The 15,527-nt window shown below is 39.8% G+C and overlaps 1 protein-coding gene across 1 annotated transcript in view; it reads left to right on the forward strand.

Moving 5' to 3' along the window:
• LOC120043896 (follistatin-related protein 4-like) overlaps positions 1-15,527 on the forward strand; it is a 288,303-nt gene that overhangs the window by 216,207 nt on the left and 56,569 nt on the right. Inside the window, exon 3 of the mRNA XM_038988499.1 lies at positions 12,868-13,058. Coding sequence (XP_038844427.1) covers positions 12,868-13,058 — 191 coding nt within the window. The remainder of the gene's footprint in view (positions 1-12,867; positions 13,059-15,527) is intronic.

Below are 15,527 nucleotides of genomic sequence, written 5' to 3' on the forward strand. Positions count from 1 at the left end.
CTGTTGGATTAATATAATCTATTAGTCTATCTACAAAGGAGACAGCCTAGATTTAATCAGAGAATTGGGCTGGCAAGCTTAATACGATTATCTCTCCTTAATTAAAATATCATCAAGATGGCTGACATTAAATAGAAAGTGCTTACAGACATAAAACTTTTGCATTTGTAACCATTGAGCCATTAGAGGTTGGATGTACACGTTGTTTCAGTATTTTACAGAAACCGATAATGATTTCCAAATGGTAGCACATTTTAGTTCAACAACAAATGAATACATGTGTTGAGTGTAATTTTATGTTTTTACCAAAGCAGCAAAGCGATTTATTCAACCTGACATAATTTTACAGCGTAAGGTATTACAAAATGTCAAACTAGACTACTGCGGTTTCTTTTTTAATCAAAGTCCCTCTTGTGGCCAGGGACTCTGTGGATTATTTTACTTGGCTTTAATTAATTATTAATCTGACAACTAGTAATTTGTACCACCTCCCTGTACCCCAGAGAGGCTGAGTGATACTGTAGCCTTAATCCTATGTTTGGGCTGGTAATTGGTTTTGTTTTTTAAATGTGTTCGTTTCCCTAATGATTCATTATTTTAGAATATCAAAAGGCTCAAGAGAGACAACATAGCTCAACTGCTGGAAGGGGATAAGGTTTCTTGCTCAGAATGACGACAAGTTGGTAAAACAAAGACGGGACATAGTAATATGGGTTGATGATGAGGATGCTAATGGTTTGTAATGAGAATTCTCATGAGCTTTCTTAGAATTCTATGTCCCATTTTACCCGTCATAAACACATTTTGAAAAGACCCAAAACATCTAAATAGTTTATTGTGGGTAGCCTAGACAGATCTGGGTTCAAATCCATGCATATTTAAGTATTTTGTTATTTAAATATGTATTTTCTGTGTATTTGAGTATTTCCACATAATGTGGCCAAATCAGCTACTTATTTTTGAATTTTATGAAACTATTTTCAAATATTTATTTACAAATACAGTATTTCAAATACCCCTAGGACCAAACAGACCTGGGAGTATTAATATTTATGGAGTATTTAAATATTTGTATTTGAAAATACATGCCAATACTTTCCTAATGTATTTTTAAATACATTCCAATATTCAACCACTGGTATTTTTAAAGAAAAATATCCAAAAACATAATTAAAAATGTCTGTGAAAATAATTTACATCTCCTAAATAGTATTTGAACACAGGTCTGAGCCTTTTAACTGTCTCTTAAGGACAGGAATCAGCCAAAGCATTTCAGCATTGAAGGGTACATTGAATAAAAGGCCTATTCTTGTTTTTCTGCTGAATATGAGGCCTTTCCAAAACTGCAACAATCTCTAATAATATCAGACTGCATTCTGCTCTGCTGTTTCCCCAAGGAGTGTTTCTGTTTGTTTTCATTACAGACACAGTCTTTAATCTAGATATATTACAGGCGCAGAGGACCTACAAACTTTTGTCAGGTTCTTTAATTAGGGTATCTGTCGTTGGACTCCTCTTCCTCCATGTTCTCAAATTAGTCACTTGGATGATCAGGGGGGCTGTGGGATGGAGAGGCTGTAGCTCCGGGGGAAACAGTGCTTCTGCTGCCATTGTGTGTTGCATATTATCATCCTGACCCACATTCCTCCCTGTCTGAGTCTCCTGTTCATTTAGCCTGCGTTGTCAAGCCCGGGCCTAATGACGAAGCCCCTGAAAAGAGGTGGGGGGAAAGGAAAAAAATAAGAGAATGAATCGTGTTGCGTCCATTTAGAAGTCAATTCCATGGACCTCTGAGATTACCCCCTCTTAAATGTGTTGGTGTGAGTGACAGGCTTGGGGGATAGAGGCTCGACTGGTGATCTTGAGGGGACAGGGAACCAATGGGTATTTTAATAGCTTTAGACCTCTGCTTTGAAACATGCCATTCTATCTGACAACCTCATGCTAAAAGAGTGACTCTCACAGTTATGAGATTCTAATGTTGGAAATCCATCCAACAGCGGGAATCCATATTCTGGTATAGATTCACAACATGGGGGTGAAAGAGAATTTCACAGAGCCACTAAAAAGTCAGAGTTTTAGAGGCAATTCTCTGAAGGGACTGTGGTTGAAGTGGTGCATGCTTAACTGGCCAGGCCAATGATACATTTGTCTGTTCAACATTCACACAGTTCTATATATAGATGAGGTGGTGTGGTCTGAATCACTCACTGTGTTTAACCAGGTCAGCTCATTATTAATAGTCAATGAAACATCGGCAAAAATGTGTTTCTTGCATTTCCTCAAAGATTTCTTCCCCGTTGCAGACATTTCTAACCCAGATAGTATAACGAACCTGCAGCCAGGTAGGAGCCAGGCAGGGTAAACCATGCTGTATTTCTTTGTTGTTTTGTTAATTTATCCCTTCATTAGTTCTGTTCCCTGGTTAATGACTTTCCCTCACACTATTTCTACCTGCTGGCAGAGAGAGGGAGGAGGTTGAGGAGCTCCGAGTGTAAACCACTAATGACTCGACATCAATCCACTGCTACCAATGCAACGCACCTCCAGGCAACCAATAGGAGTTGGGGGTGGTGGTGGTATCTTTCCTCGTCAAATAAATGGAGACAATCTATGACAAGGAAAATATTGCTCATTAATGTAGTGCCAGAAGGGATGTGAATGCAAAATTTTTCTAAATTCTGGCATTTTTTGTTCTATTTAAAACCAGGATTCTTGCATGACAGAAGGTGCTCTTTCATATCAGCCAGCAGTGTGAATGCAGTAACCTGTGTAGGCCTACTGTGCTTGAGGAAAGATTGCACCTCCTCCCCAGAGGTGTTTGTGCAGTCAACTTATATTACCTGTCATAGGAACAGCTTATTCTAAATATTGCTCCTGAAGTTTGCATCAGAGAGTAATGGTTTCATGGGTCAATAGCAAAGTCCATGGCATTAGTGAGAGTTGGCGTTCACTGGCAGATGTTTTAGTCTAATGGAAGCTCTGGTGGTCACTGAAAACTCACATAGCACTTGGCCCTATGTCTGAGTTTGGTAAGTACTGTATGGCTATTTCAGAAAGTGAAGAGTAGACATATTAGAACACAATTTAACGAGGTTGATATGTGTTTGATAAAACAAAGTTGGCATGCTTTTTCATAATCTTTTCCACCATTGACTTTGTTGTTAAAAATAGATATGCCATCATTGGGTATTTCAGTATCCTTCATTCACTGAAATAGATAACTGAGAACAAATTGTATTTGTGAAACACTGACATGGTAGGTTAATTAAGAAGCATCAAAAGTATAATGCGAATTATGCAGTGTACTTTTGTTAAAGTTGCTACCAAACATTGCAGTTATTCTGTAGCAAACATTATCATACTGTAATTGTTTATCTGTAAATTGGAACAACAATGATTGCATGGATCTGCAATAGAGGAACAGGTACACACAGTAATTGCAGCTTTTCATAAGCACACATTGAAATGAGCTTCCAATAATTGCTTAATGTGGTGAAAGTGAACATGATTGTGTAGATATGAGGATTGAAACATGGAAATCAAACAGCAAACTACTTTGCCTTCTTTTGAAAAAGAATCAAAGAAACAAACCTAGAGCTGAAACATAAGAGTTATAAACAACTGGCTTGAACTATACTGCAAATCAAGCATTGATATTGGCCCTCACATAATTTAATTGAAAGAAGCTCAAATGTGTTTTAAACAAAGCATATCTATCTATACAAAGTTATTCACAAAAGTAAAACAAATGGATGCTATGACAATTGCCTACCACCTAATCCTCATACCCTCCTTTCCAAAAGTATATGGAAATGTGATTATTCTCTTTTCAAGTGTTAAAGCAGGTTATCTAAGCATCTGTTAAAAAAAAAAGTTTCACAGATTTCTTTTCACACCTTTAAAAAAGAGCCCTGTCTTGAATCAATGTCATACGACTGAAGTATATTAATGATTTTGCATTTAAGTGTCATCGTTGCACATTCCGGGCAGGTGGATATGCATGGGGGTAGTTACTTAGCTGTTGAAGCTGCCACATTTACATGAGAAAAATGTCCTATCCGTGCAGCAGCGAGGAAGAGAGAAGATGAAAACTCCTCTTTGAGGCAAACAGTCAAAGATAAAAATTTAGTTGAAAGACAAAACTCTGAGATGAAAGGGAGATATAGCATCTCTCTTTCTCTTTCTGACTATGGAAGTCATGAGAGAATGAAAGGGCTGTCCCCCATATGTTTTCTTTGCCCTCTCACTTTCTTTTCTTCATTTTGTCTTCTTACTGCTTTGCTATTCCCCTGTATTGTAAATGAACATAATGCTTTTCCAGAGTCAGGTAACATAGTGTAGCAAAGAGAGAGGAACCCATTGTCCTTGTTATTTGACCTCCTGGTCAACAGCTGAAGAGTAGTTTTGTTAGCCTATACTGTCATTTTTAATCACTCATTTATTGAAAGTCCAAAAATATTTTCTGTTGTCCAAAGTTAAACTGTATCATCCAAGTACTGTAAATGTCTCTTATTTAATGAATCCTCTTAAGCTGACAGTTCCCGAAATCGGGCCCTAGAATTGCTTAAATAAATATGTATATGTTTAGATTAGAGATTTTATTGATTTCTCACCGTTTTAGAAGTCAGAAGATAGCCATCCAGACCTACCTATGACCATGTCAACGTCCTAAACGTGTATTTGCCGCCTTCTGGTGGTCGGCGCAACGTTACGTCGAGGGGGTGGTCCTTTATAAAAAACATTTATCTAGCTCGACTACTTTACGGCACAGACATGGCGAAGCAATCACTGAATTTGTCTCGAGCAGGCTGATCTAAATACATCCTTCTCATAGCTCTACGATAAAGAATACGATCTACACACTTCCTTAAACCTAAAATAAGTAAAGAAGTAGTTTTGTGTGGAAGCAAACATATTGCATCAGCTCAGAACAACAAAATAGATGCCCTTTACATAGTCCTTCTCCGCTGGTCTATAGGAGGGACGGTCACTGTTTAAATGTCATGATATCTTTCTAGGGGTGTGTAGGGGGGAGGGGAGACACTACAACATGAATAAAATATTGCCCTCTTGCTAGATTGATGACTAAAACCATAGCAAAATATTGTAGAATGGCTGTCAGCTCAACTGGTTATTAACTTTCTCGCTCTCCCTGCTATACACTGAGCAAGTCTAAGCAATCGGGCACAAGTCGGGCACCTCTGCAGTTAATTCGGTATCTTTCATCTTGTTGCTAGGTTTCCATATTATTTTCAAACATATGACTTACACTCATTGATTGTTTACATACAGCCTACAGTTGCAACAGTGCACACAGTACAGTTTCTGTACCTTTCCCCAAGTCATTTGACCATCTCCCTTTCAAGCCTCTGAAGGTCACCCGTGTGACGGAGCAGGCTAATGATGGCTGTTTGTGCTTGGTCTCAGTGTGGATGGGTCTCGCTGAGGCTGCGGTCCTAAGCAGCTAGCCAGGCATTTTAAACCCTCTTTCCCCCTGAGACGGCAGTCTGCAGCCCCAGCTCAGCTAACAGACAGGACAAGCCAGGAGATTACTGTAGTTTACACTGAAGGTATGGTGGGAAAAATGTATGCTAAAAATCGAATATACGCCCTACACTTGTACTCCTAATCTATAAGCGGAGCGATGGCAGGGGAAAGTGCAACTCTATTTAAGGACTGCTAGGTGTGGTTTATTTCTGAGTTTGATTTTGTTGGTGATTTAACTGGGGGATTGAGAAACATATTGTTAAAGTGTAAGGTGGTGTAGGGGGTCATAGAAGGAGTAAGGACTGTGAAAGTTACCGGACTGTACATTACACCTGCAGTGCGTCATAAACACTCACAAAGGGGGGCGTGATGTACCATGATTGAACTTGACTGTAAAGTAGAAAAAAGGTGTTTTACTAGTTTGTGATTACTGTACTTTTCTGCCCTGTGGGGAAAATAGTAATATAATATGTATATCGGGATGGCTACTTTCCTGGTCTAATTTCTAATTTCAAGAATTCAATCTCATTACAGTAGAAGGATTTGTTTAGGTTGGAATCGGTGCAGTTATGATGCTAGTGAAGCGATTTGTTTTTGTATTGCTTTTCTACCTCTGTAACTGCAGACACAATGTAATGCCCATATTCTTAATTTTTCACAATACGTTTTCTTCTCCTTCCTCTCATGTGGGCCATCCTGCATAACAGAGTACATTTGATTACTTTTGAATGCTATTAACTTTTGTCTGTAAAGTGTTTGTTTGCACATTCCATTTTAGATCAGCCCAATTCGGGATTACCAAGTATTTTTATTTTTATTTATTTTTTATAAAAAAAAAAAAATGTGTTAAGGATTGCCAAATGTTGGTGTTCAGCCATTTGTAAATTGAGACATATTCCTGTCTTATATCACTGAGGCCTTGTTTTGTACTTTGAAGTTGAACTGGGCTATTACTTGGATAACTATTTGATCCAGACTCCACAAAATATTTTATACTTGGGATTTTAAACTGGGAGAATGTAGAGACGGAGAGGGAGGTGCAGCTAGCATATGTGACCGACTGGCTCGATTCGGTCCTATGTAGCAAAATTTGAAATTCTGTTTTTTACATTGCACAAAAGTAAAGACTCAGCTAGAAAATGGTATATCATACATTATAGTTGAGGAACAATGGGAAAGTAATTCTGCTTTCAAAGTTACCCCACTTTTGAGAAAATGTCCCTTGAATGTTTTCGTACCCCTTTTGGAGAGCTCTTTGTCTACACCTATTCAGCATTGTTCACACCATCTTAAGTCTTAGCCCCACCCATCTCTTTAAGGATTCACATGTGAGGTCATGTGCTGAACAGTGAGTACGGTAGCGTACCAAACAACCGAAGATTTCAAGACTAAAGCTGGTTTATACTACTTCTATCGACATGTCTGTACACAATTGTCGCAGGGACATCATGAACATTATATTGTCGTCCGACATCAAACTTGTCGTTGTCGTTATGAAAAATATAAACACAAAGCAACAGGCTGCATGACATCAGCAGCCTGGTGGTCCAAAATAGCACAACTAGTGTATTTTAAGACCAAAGAACCCATCCATTTAAAAACTAAGTACATGTCAATCTAGCAAACCAGGCAACTAAAAGCAACTTTCTAAACAATGTTTTGGTTTGTTTCCAACTTGCTAGCTAACATGAAGTTAGCTGGCTAGCCAGTTCAAATAATGACGATATCATATAGCTGACAATGTCTTAACTTTATATCTAGTTTTAAAAATGTATTAATAATTAAACTCACAACAAGATCATTATTTACAAATTAATGGCAAGCTAATTACAGAAAATAGCTTACGGTTGTGAGTGTGACAAAATAGAATAGGGCATTCGACCAGAGAATTTTAGAACGTGGACACTGTCTCGTTGACCTAACGTTATATCCTAATTTGACTTTGGTGCAGGTCATGTTGTTCCTCACATTACCATCTCTGGTAAACACACACTATATCAAATCAAATCTAAGTTTATTTGTCACATGCACAGGATACAGAAGGTTTTTTTCTTTCATAGTGTAGCTCCATAATCCCAACTCATAATGTTACTACCCTGCATGAATCTACAGGTTGCTAAAGCAAACCAACTAGGTTCAATGTTAGCTAGCTAACATTATGCTATAACTAGCAATACAAATTGCTCTGAGATACAAATAATATTACTACACAGATCATACACATAATGTGAGCTAGCGAGCCAGCCAGTCAGCTAAAGTTAGCTAGCCATCTTCAGTACGCTTTAACTTGCAATGAAAATGACTTTTGACAATTATAAATGTATAATATCTGAAAATGTAGCTAGCTAGACTCTATTACCCGTATACATGGATAAATGCTTCTCCCTCTCTGTCACGGATGCCATGGTTGCCCTTAGTTTGAAGATGTAATCCAGAGACAGGTGTTTTATACAACAGACCTTCTGTGTTCTCTTTTGGACTCCCTCCGCTTTTGCAATCAAACGCTTGAATTTTCTCTATCTCCTTAGTTATCGTACTCTGCTTCCACCGGGCATTCCACTGATTTCAAAACTGAGTCTTCCAGAAAGTGGAGAGCATAAGCAATACTTTTGCAGTTCTTTGTGATATCTCTAAAAAAAACTGTGTTAGAAAGGAGTACCTACACATACCCAGCTGCTCATGTTATAGACAGAAGTGTGCTTCATGGCAGACCAATCCAAACTCATCTCTCGGCATGTCCAGTCCTTCCATTATCTCAGCCAATCATGGCAATCGGGACGGTTCCTGTCTTTTTCCGTGGCTAAACCAACCGGGCTCGCAATTTAACCATTTTATTTGTATTTACAGATGGCATACAAGTTTGTTATTAAGACATATGAAAGTTCACATGTTCCAGAAGGCATTTTGATTAGTGATGTAGTAGTAGATGCGCAACATACACCTAGTTTCCTGAAACGAGTCACATATAGTACCGATGCACGGTTTGAGCACTGTAGGTTTCCACAGCAATCAGTCCTCTATAGTATTTCTCCTTCACTGCTCTGCCAATAACTCTCATGTTGCAATGAGTTCTCATTTAGCCTGTCCCAAGGTGCAGTGAGTCAGATAAGGTTTGCCAAGCACACACACATCATGACGGCAGAACATATGGGGGAAGACTGGATGTCTTTACTCAGCTAATCTAAGGGCATCATTTGGAAATGTAAGACGTGACTAAAATGTTGGGAGAGCTATTGAGATTACTTCTCAATGGCTGTCAAACTACTGTTCTCCGAATCAATGGCATTGATCTGAAAATATTATAATATGATATAACCCAGCTAGCACATTTGCTTCCTTGGAAGTTATGGCTACCTAGGTTTTTGGTTTCAGATTGGTTGTGGTTACGAAGCCATACGTTTCCTGACCGGTAAAACAGATTACATTTTTTAAAGTTCTGAGAACAGAAGTGAACATTTAGAGAGCGTTTTGTTGATGCTTATAACCGAATGTATATGTTTTTAAATAGCATTCTTAGAACATTCTCTGAATTTGACAATTTGAGAACATTACTTTAATAGAATCATGAGAAAACCTGTAGGAAAAGTTATGCTGAAGTTGTCACGGCCGTCGAATGAAGAGGACCAAGGTGCAGCGTGGTTAGCGTACATATTCCTTTATTAGGATGACGCCGACAAAAACAATAAACAATACAAAACAACCGTGAAGCTTAAGGCTATGTGCCACAAACAAAGTTAACTTCCCACAAAGACAGGTGGGAAAAAGGGATACCTAAGTATGGTTCTCAATCAGAGACAACGATAGACAGCTGTCCCTGATTGAGAACCCTACCAGGCCAAAACATAGAAATACAAATAATAGAACGAAAGAACATAGAATACCCACCCCAAATCACACCCTGACCAAACCAAATAGAGACATAAAAAGGATCTCTAAGGTCAGGGCGTGGCAGAAGTACTGAAATTCCCACCATTTTTTTTGGTTTCTTAACGTTCTCTGAACTATTTGAGAACATTTTCAATGTCAAACCAGAACAAATTCATAGAACATTACCAAAATTGAAATTAAATGTAACCGTGTTTGAACTTTCTGTTAAAGTTCAAGTTTCTGCAAATAGCAATACTTAAGGCATGACACCATGGCACCACCACTTAAATAATATGAACATTGGGATCTCAGAACGTGTTTGGAACATTGATTGCTTCTCTTATGTAGCTCGCCTTTCCTTTTGGCTTGCTCTTCTGATAAACACCCATTGTCGTTTTTGTCCCTCAGTACAATTTTCACAAAACAAATGTTATAATGTTCCCTTGGCAAAGCTCTTACGACAATCAGTCCAGTTTCACTACAGTCAAATTCTTGCAGCTTTGTAACAGCATAGATTCAGGATTTGCTGAGTTGGGCTGAAAAGAGAGATGAGATTTTGAAATGGCCTCTCTGTTGTTGATTGTCTTTTGTCTGCGTACACTTTATTTACCCAGCCAGATTGAGAACAGAAGTAGAGTTCTCTCTCATACAGTGTGTGGCTCCCGTTATTTGCTGCATCGCAGGCTACTTTAGTTAGCTTTGGGCCATAGTTATAGGCTGTCACTGTGAAGACTTAGGTCTAAATTAAACAGGCAAGTATTTAATGGGCTCATGTCTCAATGAGGGTAATGTCCATGCAACAGATAACCCTCAAAGGACCCCTGGTCCATGCTTTGATTCACAGTTGCTTTCGACCTGATGTCCCTCACGTATGAGGAAAGGATCTATCATCTCCATAATTACCTAAGAGGCAAGTCAATCTTTTTCCATTAGCAGGACACAGATGGCATGGCTTAAATAACCCAATCATCTCAGCCCATGGAGGTCAAGCCATCATAAATCAAACAGGAGCACTGCTCACACCCTTGAGGGATTGTAGTAAGGTTTCAACAGTTGATGTATTAGAACAAGCTTTTACTCTCTTGGATCTGATGCTAAGAAATGCTCATGAGAGGCCTTCAGACACCTACTCTTTCAATTAAATTCGATTATTTTTAGTAGTTTTTTATTTTTATAGTTAGTCCATTCTTTAGTTTGGGTTATGTCTTTGTACATTTATTGTGTTTTATCTGACTTACCTAGTTAAATAAAGGTTGGAGAAAAAATTGAATGCCAGAAATACTAAATGTATGCTATTTTGTCATTCTCATAGAAGTACAGTATTTCAGATGGCTTACACATTTATGCATTGGATGGTTCTTTAATCAGGTAGGTTCCCGCCTATATTTTTCTGGGCTTTTGGTTTAACAATAATTTGATGTTTAAAAAACATACGGATAAGCTAGAGATTAAGTAGGCTTCTTTTATAGAAATAGATCATGCCTCTCCCTAAACAGCAGAAAGCAGATTGTACAGTCAACTTTCCTGCCAGGTCTTGACTATGGTGACACCATATATCTGAATGCAGCAGCCCCTACTTTTAAACCTTCGGATGCCGTCTACAATAGCGCTCTTCGCTTGATCACAGGTGACAGTTTTAATACGCATCACTGCATCCTGTATCAAAAGGTTGGCAGCTTCTCATTAAAGTCCCGTAGATCATTCATTACTCCCTTTTGAAAGTGAGCACCACTTTCAAAACTACAAAAGCTCTGGAGTGCATCTTTAAGCAGCTAACATTTCAAACAGGGAGTACTTTGAATTTCAGCCCCTCAGCTGCTGTCTTCAGCAGAATAAGAAAGACTTACTAGTAGTAGGACATCATTGAGGGAAAATAAGGACATTCATCTCAACAAGTGGCACACTCCATTCCCCCCAGAAGGAATAACATTGAACAGGGATTGAGCCGAGACCTTGACATTATTGCTGCTCACACGCCTCGGACTAATGCGGATGGTGGGGTGTGTATGTGAAAGGTCATAAGATCTTTACCCCGAAAAAAGCGAGGATCTTGGATTAATAGCGTGTCATAACAACTTAACCCATATCACCGTCGACCTTTCTCCTCACAAAGTCGCCTTGATAGATGTACTTCATTACCCGATTTGAAAAGTCGAAAATTGAATCCCTCCCCTTCCTCGTGGCAGGTTGATCAATGATTGATCAGCCACTGAATGTAGTCAGAGAGAAAGGGCTGGTGCATTGAAATGACCCCTTGTCATGCTAATGGATAGCACCAGAGCAGTGCCAGCGGCAGGTCTTTGCAACGACACAAGTTTCGAGGCATACAGACAATGCAGTGGCTAGGCAAAATAGAGCTGGTAAAAGTGTTTTGAAATGTGGTTTGTTTGGGTCGGTTGTGTGTTCCAACGAGAGGTGCTAACAATTCACGTAGCATGTCAGTTAACCCTCCTGTCACTGAAGAGAAAGGAACCCAATTTAGTCATCAGGCAGCCCGCATGCTTCACCAAAAAGCAACGAAACGTAACGTAATGTAGGAGACATTTCTCCCTTTTAGAGGCTTAACAGAAGTCTTGTTGAGTTTAGGAGTGACATGAGGGTGAACGGATAGGACATTGAGGCATCAGTGCTACAGTGGGGTGGGGGAACCAGGGGGGATGCAGGTTGGACGCTTTGGATGCCTGCATCTTGTACACCGTTGTCTTTCTGTGGTATTTATTAGCTGTAATTGATGTTGATGTCTATTCTGAATTAGGCATTGCAATCAGGCCCCGGTCCTCGCAGGAGGGGGTATGGCTCTTCGCAGCGATCGGGAGACATTTTCTAATGACTTATTCATATCAATGAGCTTTTAATATTTGGTGCGCTCATCACTTGGCGGAGATACACAGGCACCCCTCCCACCTCCTGTCAACTCTCACAGGCAGCTGGTGGAAGGAAGGGGGAGGAAGGGGGGAGTGGAGCAATGCTCTCCATTCACATCAAGTTCTAAAGATGCCCACAGCGGGTGGCCTGTGTTTGCACAATTTTATTTCAAGTAAGGAATAAACACACTCTCAGCTGCACTTGATTAATCATGGCTCCTCCATTCCTCTGCACATATTTATCAGCGGGCTGGGAGACAGAGTGCTGAGCAGTCAGGCAGGATGTGATGCTGTGTTTGAAACGTGGGGTGTTAATCCCTCAGCAAGTGAAAGAGGACAAAACTGTCTAAAGCATCTCAATGAGGATGTTTACCTTTTGTTTTCATGTGGATTGGAGGATTATACATAATTAATTGGACCCCCTGCGCGAAAACACATTATGCAAGCACACACATACACACACCGCCACACGCACTCAAGCGAGCAAGAACCCATGCATGCACGCACGCACGCAAACACAAACACACACATTTAATATACTCACTCCTACACACTTAACCATCCTCCAAAATCATTTAGTCCTGCAGCGGTAAGGTCATTAGAACCTAATTGAGGTTAATTTAAAGTCTGTATTGTGTTGTTATAGGAGACACGTGCACCATGGCAGATTACAACAAGCTGAAGAGCATGCTGCTGGATATGCAGCCTAAAGGCCTGAATGGCGAGGACAGGAACATTAAGAGAGACATGGACCAGAAGAGAGCCCTGGTGGACACCATGTTTAAGTACCTGGACATGGACGGGGATGGCCGTCTGTGCAGCGACGAGCTGGAACAGGTGGGTACTTCTCTGGGGTGAGAATTGGATTAAGATGGGCATCAGAGCCACACTAACTGGTGTTAATTGGATGCATCTCCATCCATGTGTGATCTACTTCTACTAGTCCTATGCCAGAAGGGGCTCGGGTTGGGGTGTAGGGTTCAGTGGCGGTCAGTGCCGTTTAAGATGAGGGGGGACAAAAAAAATGTTTTCATGAGCCATGGCCTTCTTTCAATTGCAGCGTTTTGGATGACCCTCTTTCATATTCCATTCACCCAGTTCAATGTAACAGCGATAGGGTTAGGCTACTACATGATACTCTAATGTTCCCTATACCCATCATGAGGTTGCTACAACCTAGCCTATGAATGAAAGTTTACAACGTAGGTGCGCACAGGTCGAGAGGCAAATTTGAGGTCACAGACAGTGACACATGGACTGACAGTGACATTTAATACCGCCTTGCACACTCTTGCCTACATCTAGCTGATATAGGGTGTAATCATTAGTCCAACAAGAGTTTCTATTGGACAAATTCAGGTATGTTTATCCCTGTTTTGTTCCATTTGCTTCCATTTAAGAAACCTTTTTCAACAGAATCGGCAGAATGAAGCAGCCACTTTGTATTCCTTGTTGCATCTATGCGCTCTCCTCTCAGCTCTTCCCTTCGCTTGTGGACTTCAACGCGCAACACATCAGCTGTATGTGACCAGGCGGAAAAAAAACTTTCCAAGCCAAACCGCTACACACAGCCTACATCATGGTCACCATAGATAACATAGCTAATATAACTAACGTATTAGTAAACCCGCTACAACCAAGCCGTAAAGTTACAGTGTACAGTCAGTAAGCAGTTACAACAGCGGGCCCCGGTGACAAGAAATTAGTCATACCTAAAGATTACCTTGACTTGGAAGAGTTCCAGTGTTGTGTTGGATAGTCATAGCCAGCTAGCTAACATCTGTTTGAGCAGGGTGTTTCAGTAGGCTAAACTAGCTAGTTGAATTTGCTAGCTAAGTAAAACTGAAAGTGAAAAAAATGACAATCTCTCTATTTCTCTCGTTTCTCCTTCATTTAGGAAGAAATTAATTTGTTCAACACTGTTCAACTATTTTCATTCTCTCTCTTTGAGTCAACTAATCACCATATTTTATACACTGCAGTTCTAGCTAGCTGTAGCTTATGCTTTCAGTACTAGATCATTCTCTGATCCTTTGATTGGGTGGACAACATGTCAGTTCATGCTGAAAGAGCTCTGATAGCCTGGAGGACATCCTCCAGAAGTTGTCATAATTACTGTGTAAGTCTATGGAAGGGGGTGAGAACCATGAGACTCCTCGGTTTTGTATTGAAGTCAATGTACCCAGAGGAGGGCGGAAGCTAGCTGTCCTCCGGCTACACCGTTGTGCTTCCCTATAGAGTGCTGTTGAGGCTACTGTAGACCTTCTTAGCAAAATAGTGTGTTTTAATCATTTATTTGGTGACGTGATTATATTTAGGAAAACATTTAAAATGTTTTACAATTAAACATTTTATGAAATTCACTGAGGAGGATGGTCCTCCCCTTCTTCCTCTTAGGAGCCTCCACTGGCAGGGCTTGAGAATAGCCTGAAGGTAGAGAGGCACAGTTCCTCATGTTGCTCCGTAGGCAAGCACCACAGTGTTGTTGTGGATGCAAGCTTCAAATGGAAGCCAGGGGAGTGTGCGGAGGAGTGGGGTGACATGCGAGAACTTGTGAATGTGTTGGTTTCTGCATTAAAGCACTGTTTAGGTTCGTGATCTTTTTTTAGAAGGTAGATACTTCCAATTATTTAGTTGCAGTGTTGTGACAAATAGCTGTCGTGTTTTATTAGCTTACAGAACAGGTTGCTAAATGACATCACTCTTTGTCTCGTGAAACTAAAATTAAATACTTTGCCTACATCCAAATGGCACCCTATTCGCTATATAATTTGTACACTACTTTTAAATCTATATATGGAATAGGGTGTCATTTGGGACGGGCAATTTGCACTTTTCTACTTTGAGGAGACAGGACCGATGTGAAATATACATTATGAACTATTTCTCACATCTCAGCAGTTTAGAAGATTTGATTGAAGATCTGATCAAATCATGGTTGGCAATTATTAATGTTGACACGTAGCCAAGAAATCTTTAAAGAGACATTTTTTTTAAATTTAAGGGAGAAATATCCATCCAAGATCAGAGAAATCAAAGAAATAGAAATAAGATGTCACTAAATGTCATGATCAGTTATATATATATATATATATCTGTATGTTAATTAAGCAGTATTTGACTAGCTCTACACATTGGTTCTCCTTCCCTCTATAGATGTACAGAATGGGACCAGTCTCACCAGAAGCATAGTTTGCACCTGTACCTTTTCCAAAGGGAATTAAATATAGGATAGAACAAGGCTAAAATAAGGGTTAAGAGAAGATGTAAGACAGTTAAGTGAATGAAGGAAGACAGCTGTTATAA

This window comes from Salvelinus namaycush, chromosome 3 (genome assembly GCF_016432855.1).
Source record: "Salvelinus namaycush isolate Seneca chromosome 3, SaNama_1.0, whole genome shotgun sequence".
In the NCBI taxonomy this organism is placed as follows: Eukaryota; Metazoa; Chordata; class Actinopteri; order Salmoniformes; family Salmonidae; genus Salvelinus; species Salvelinus namaycush.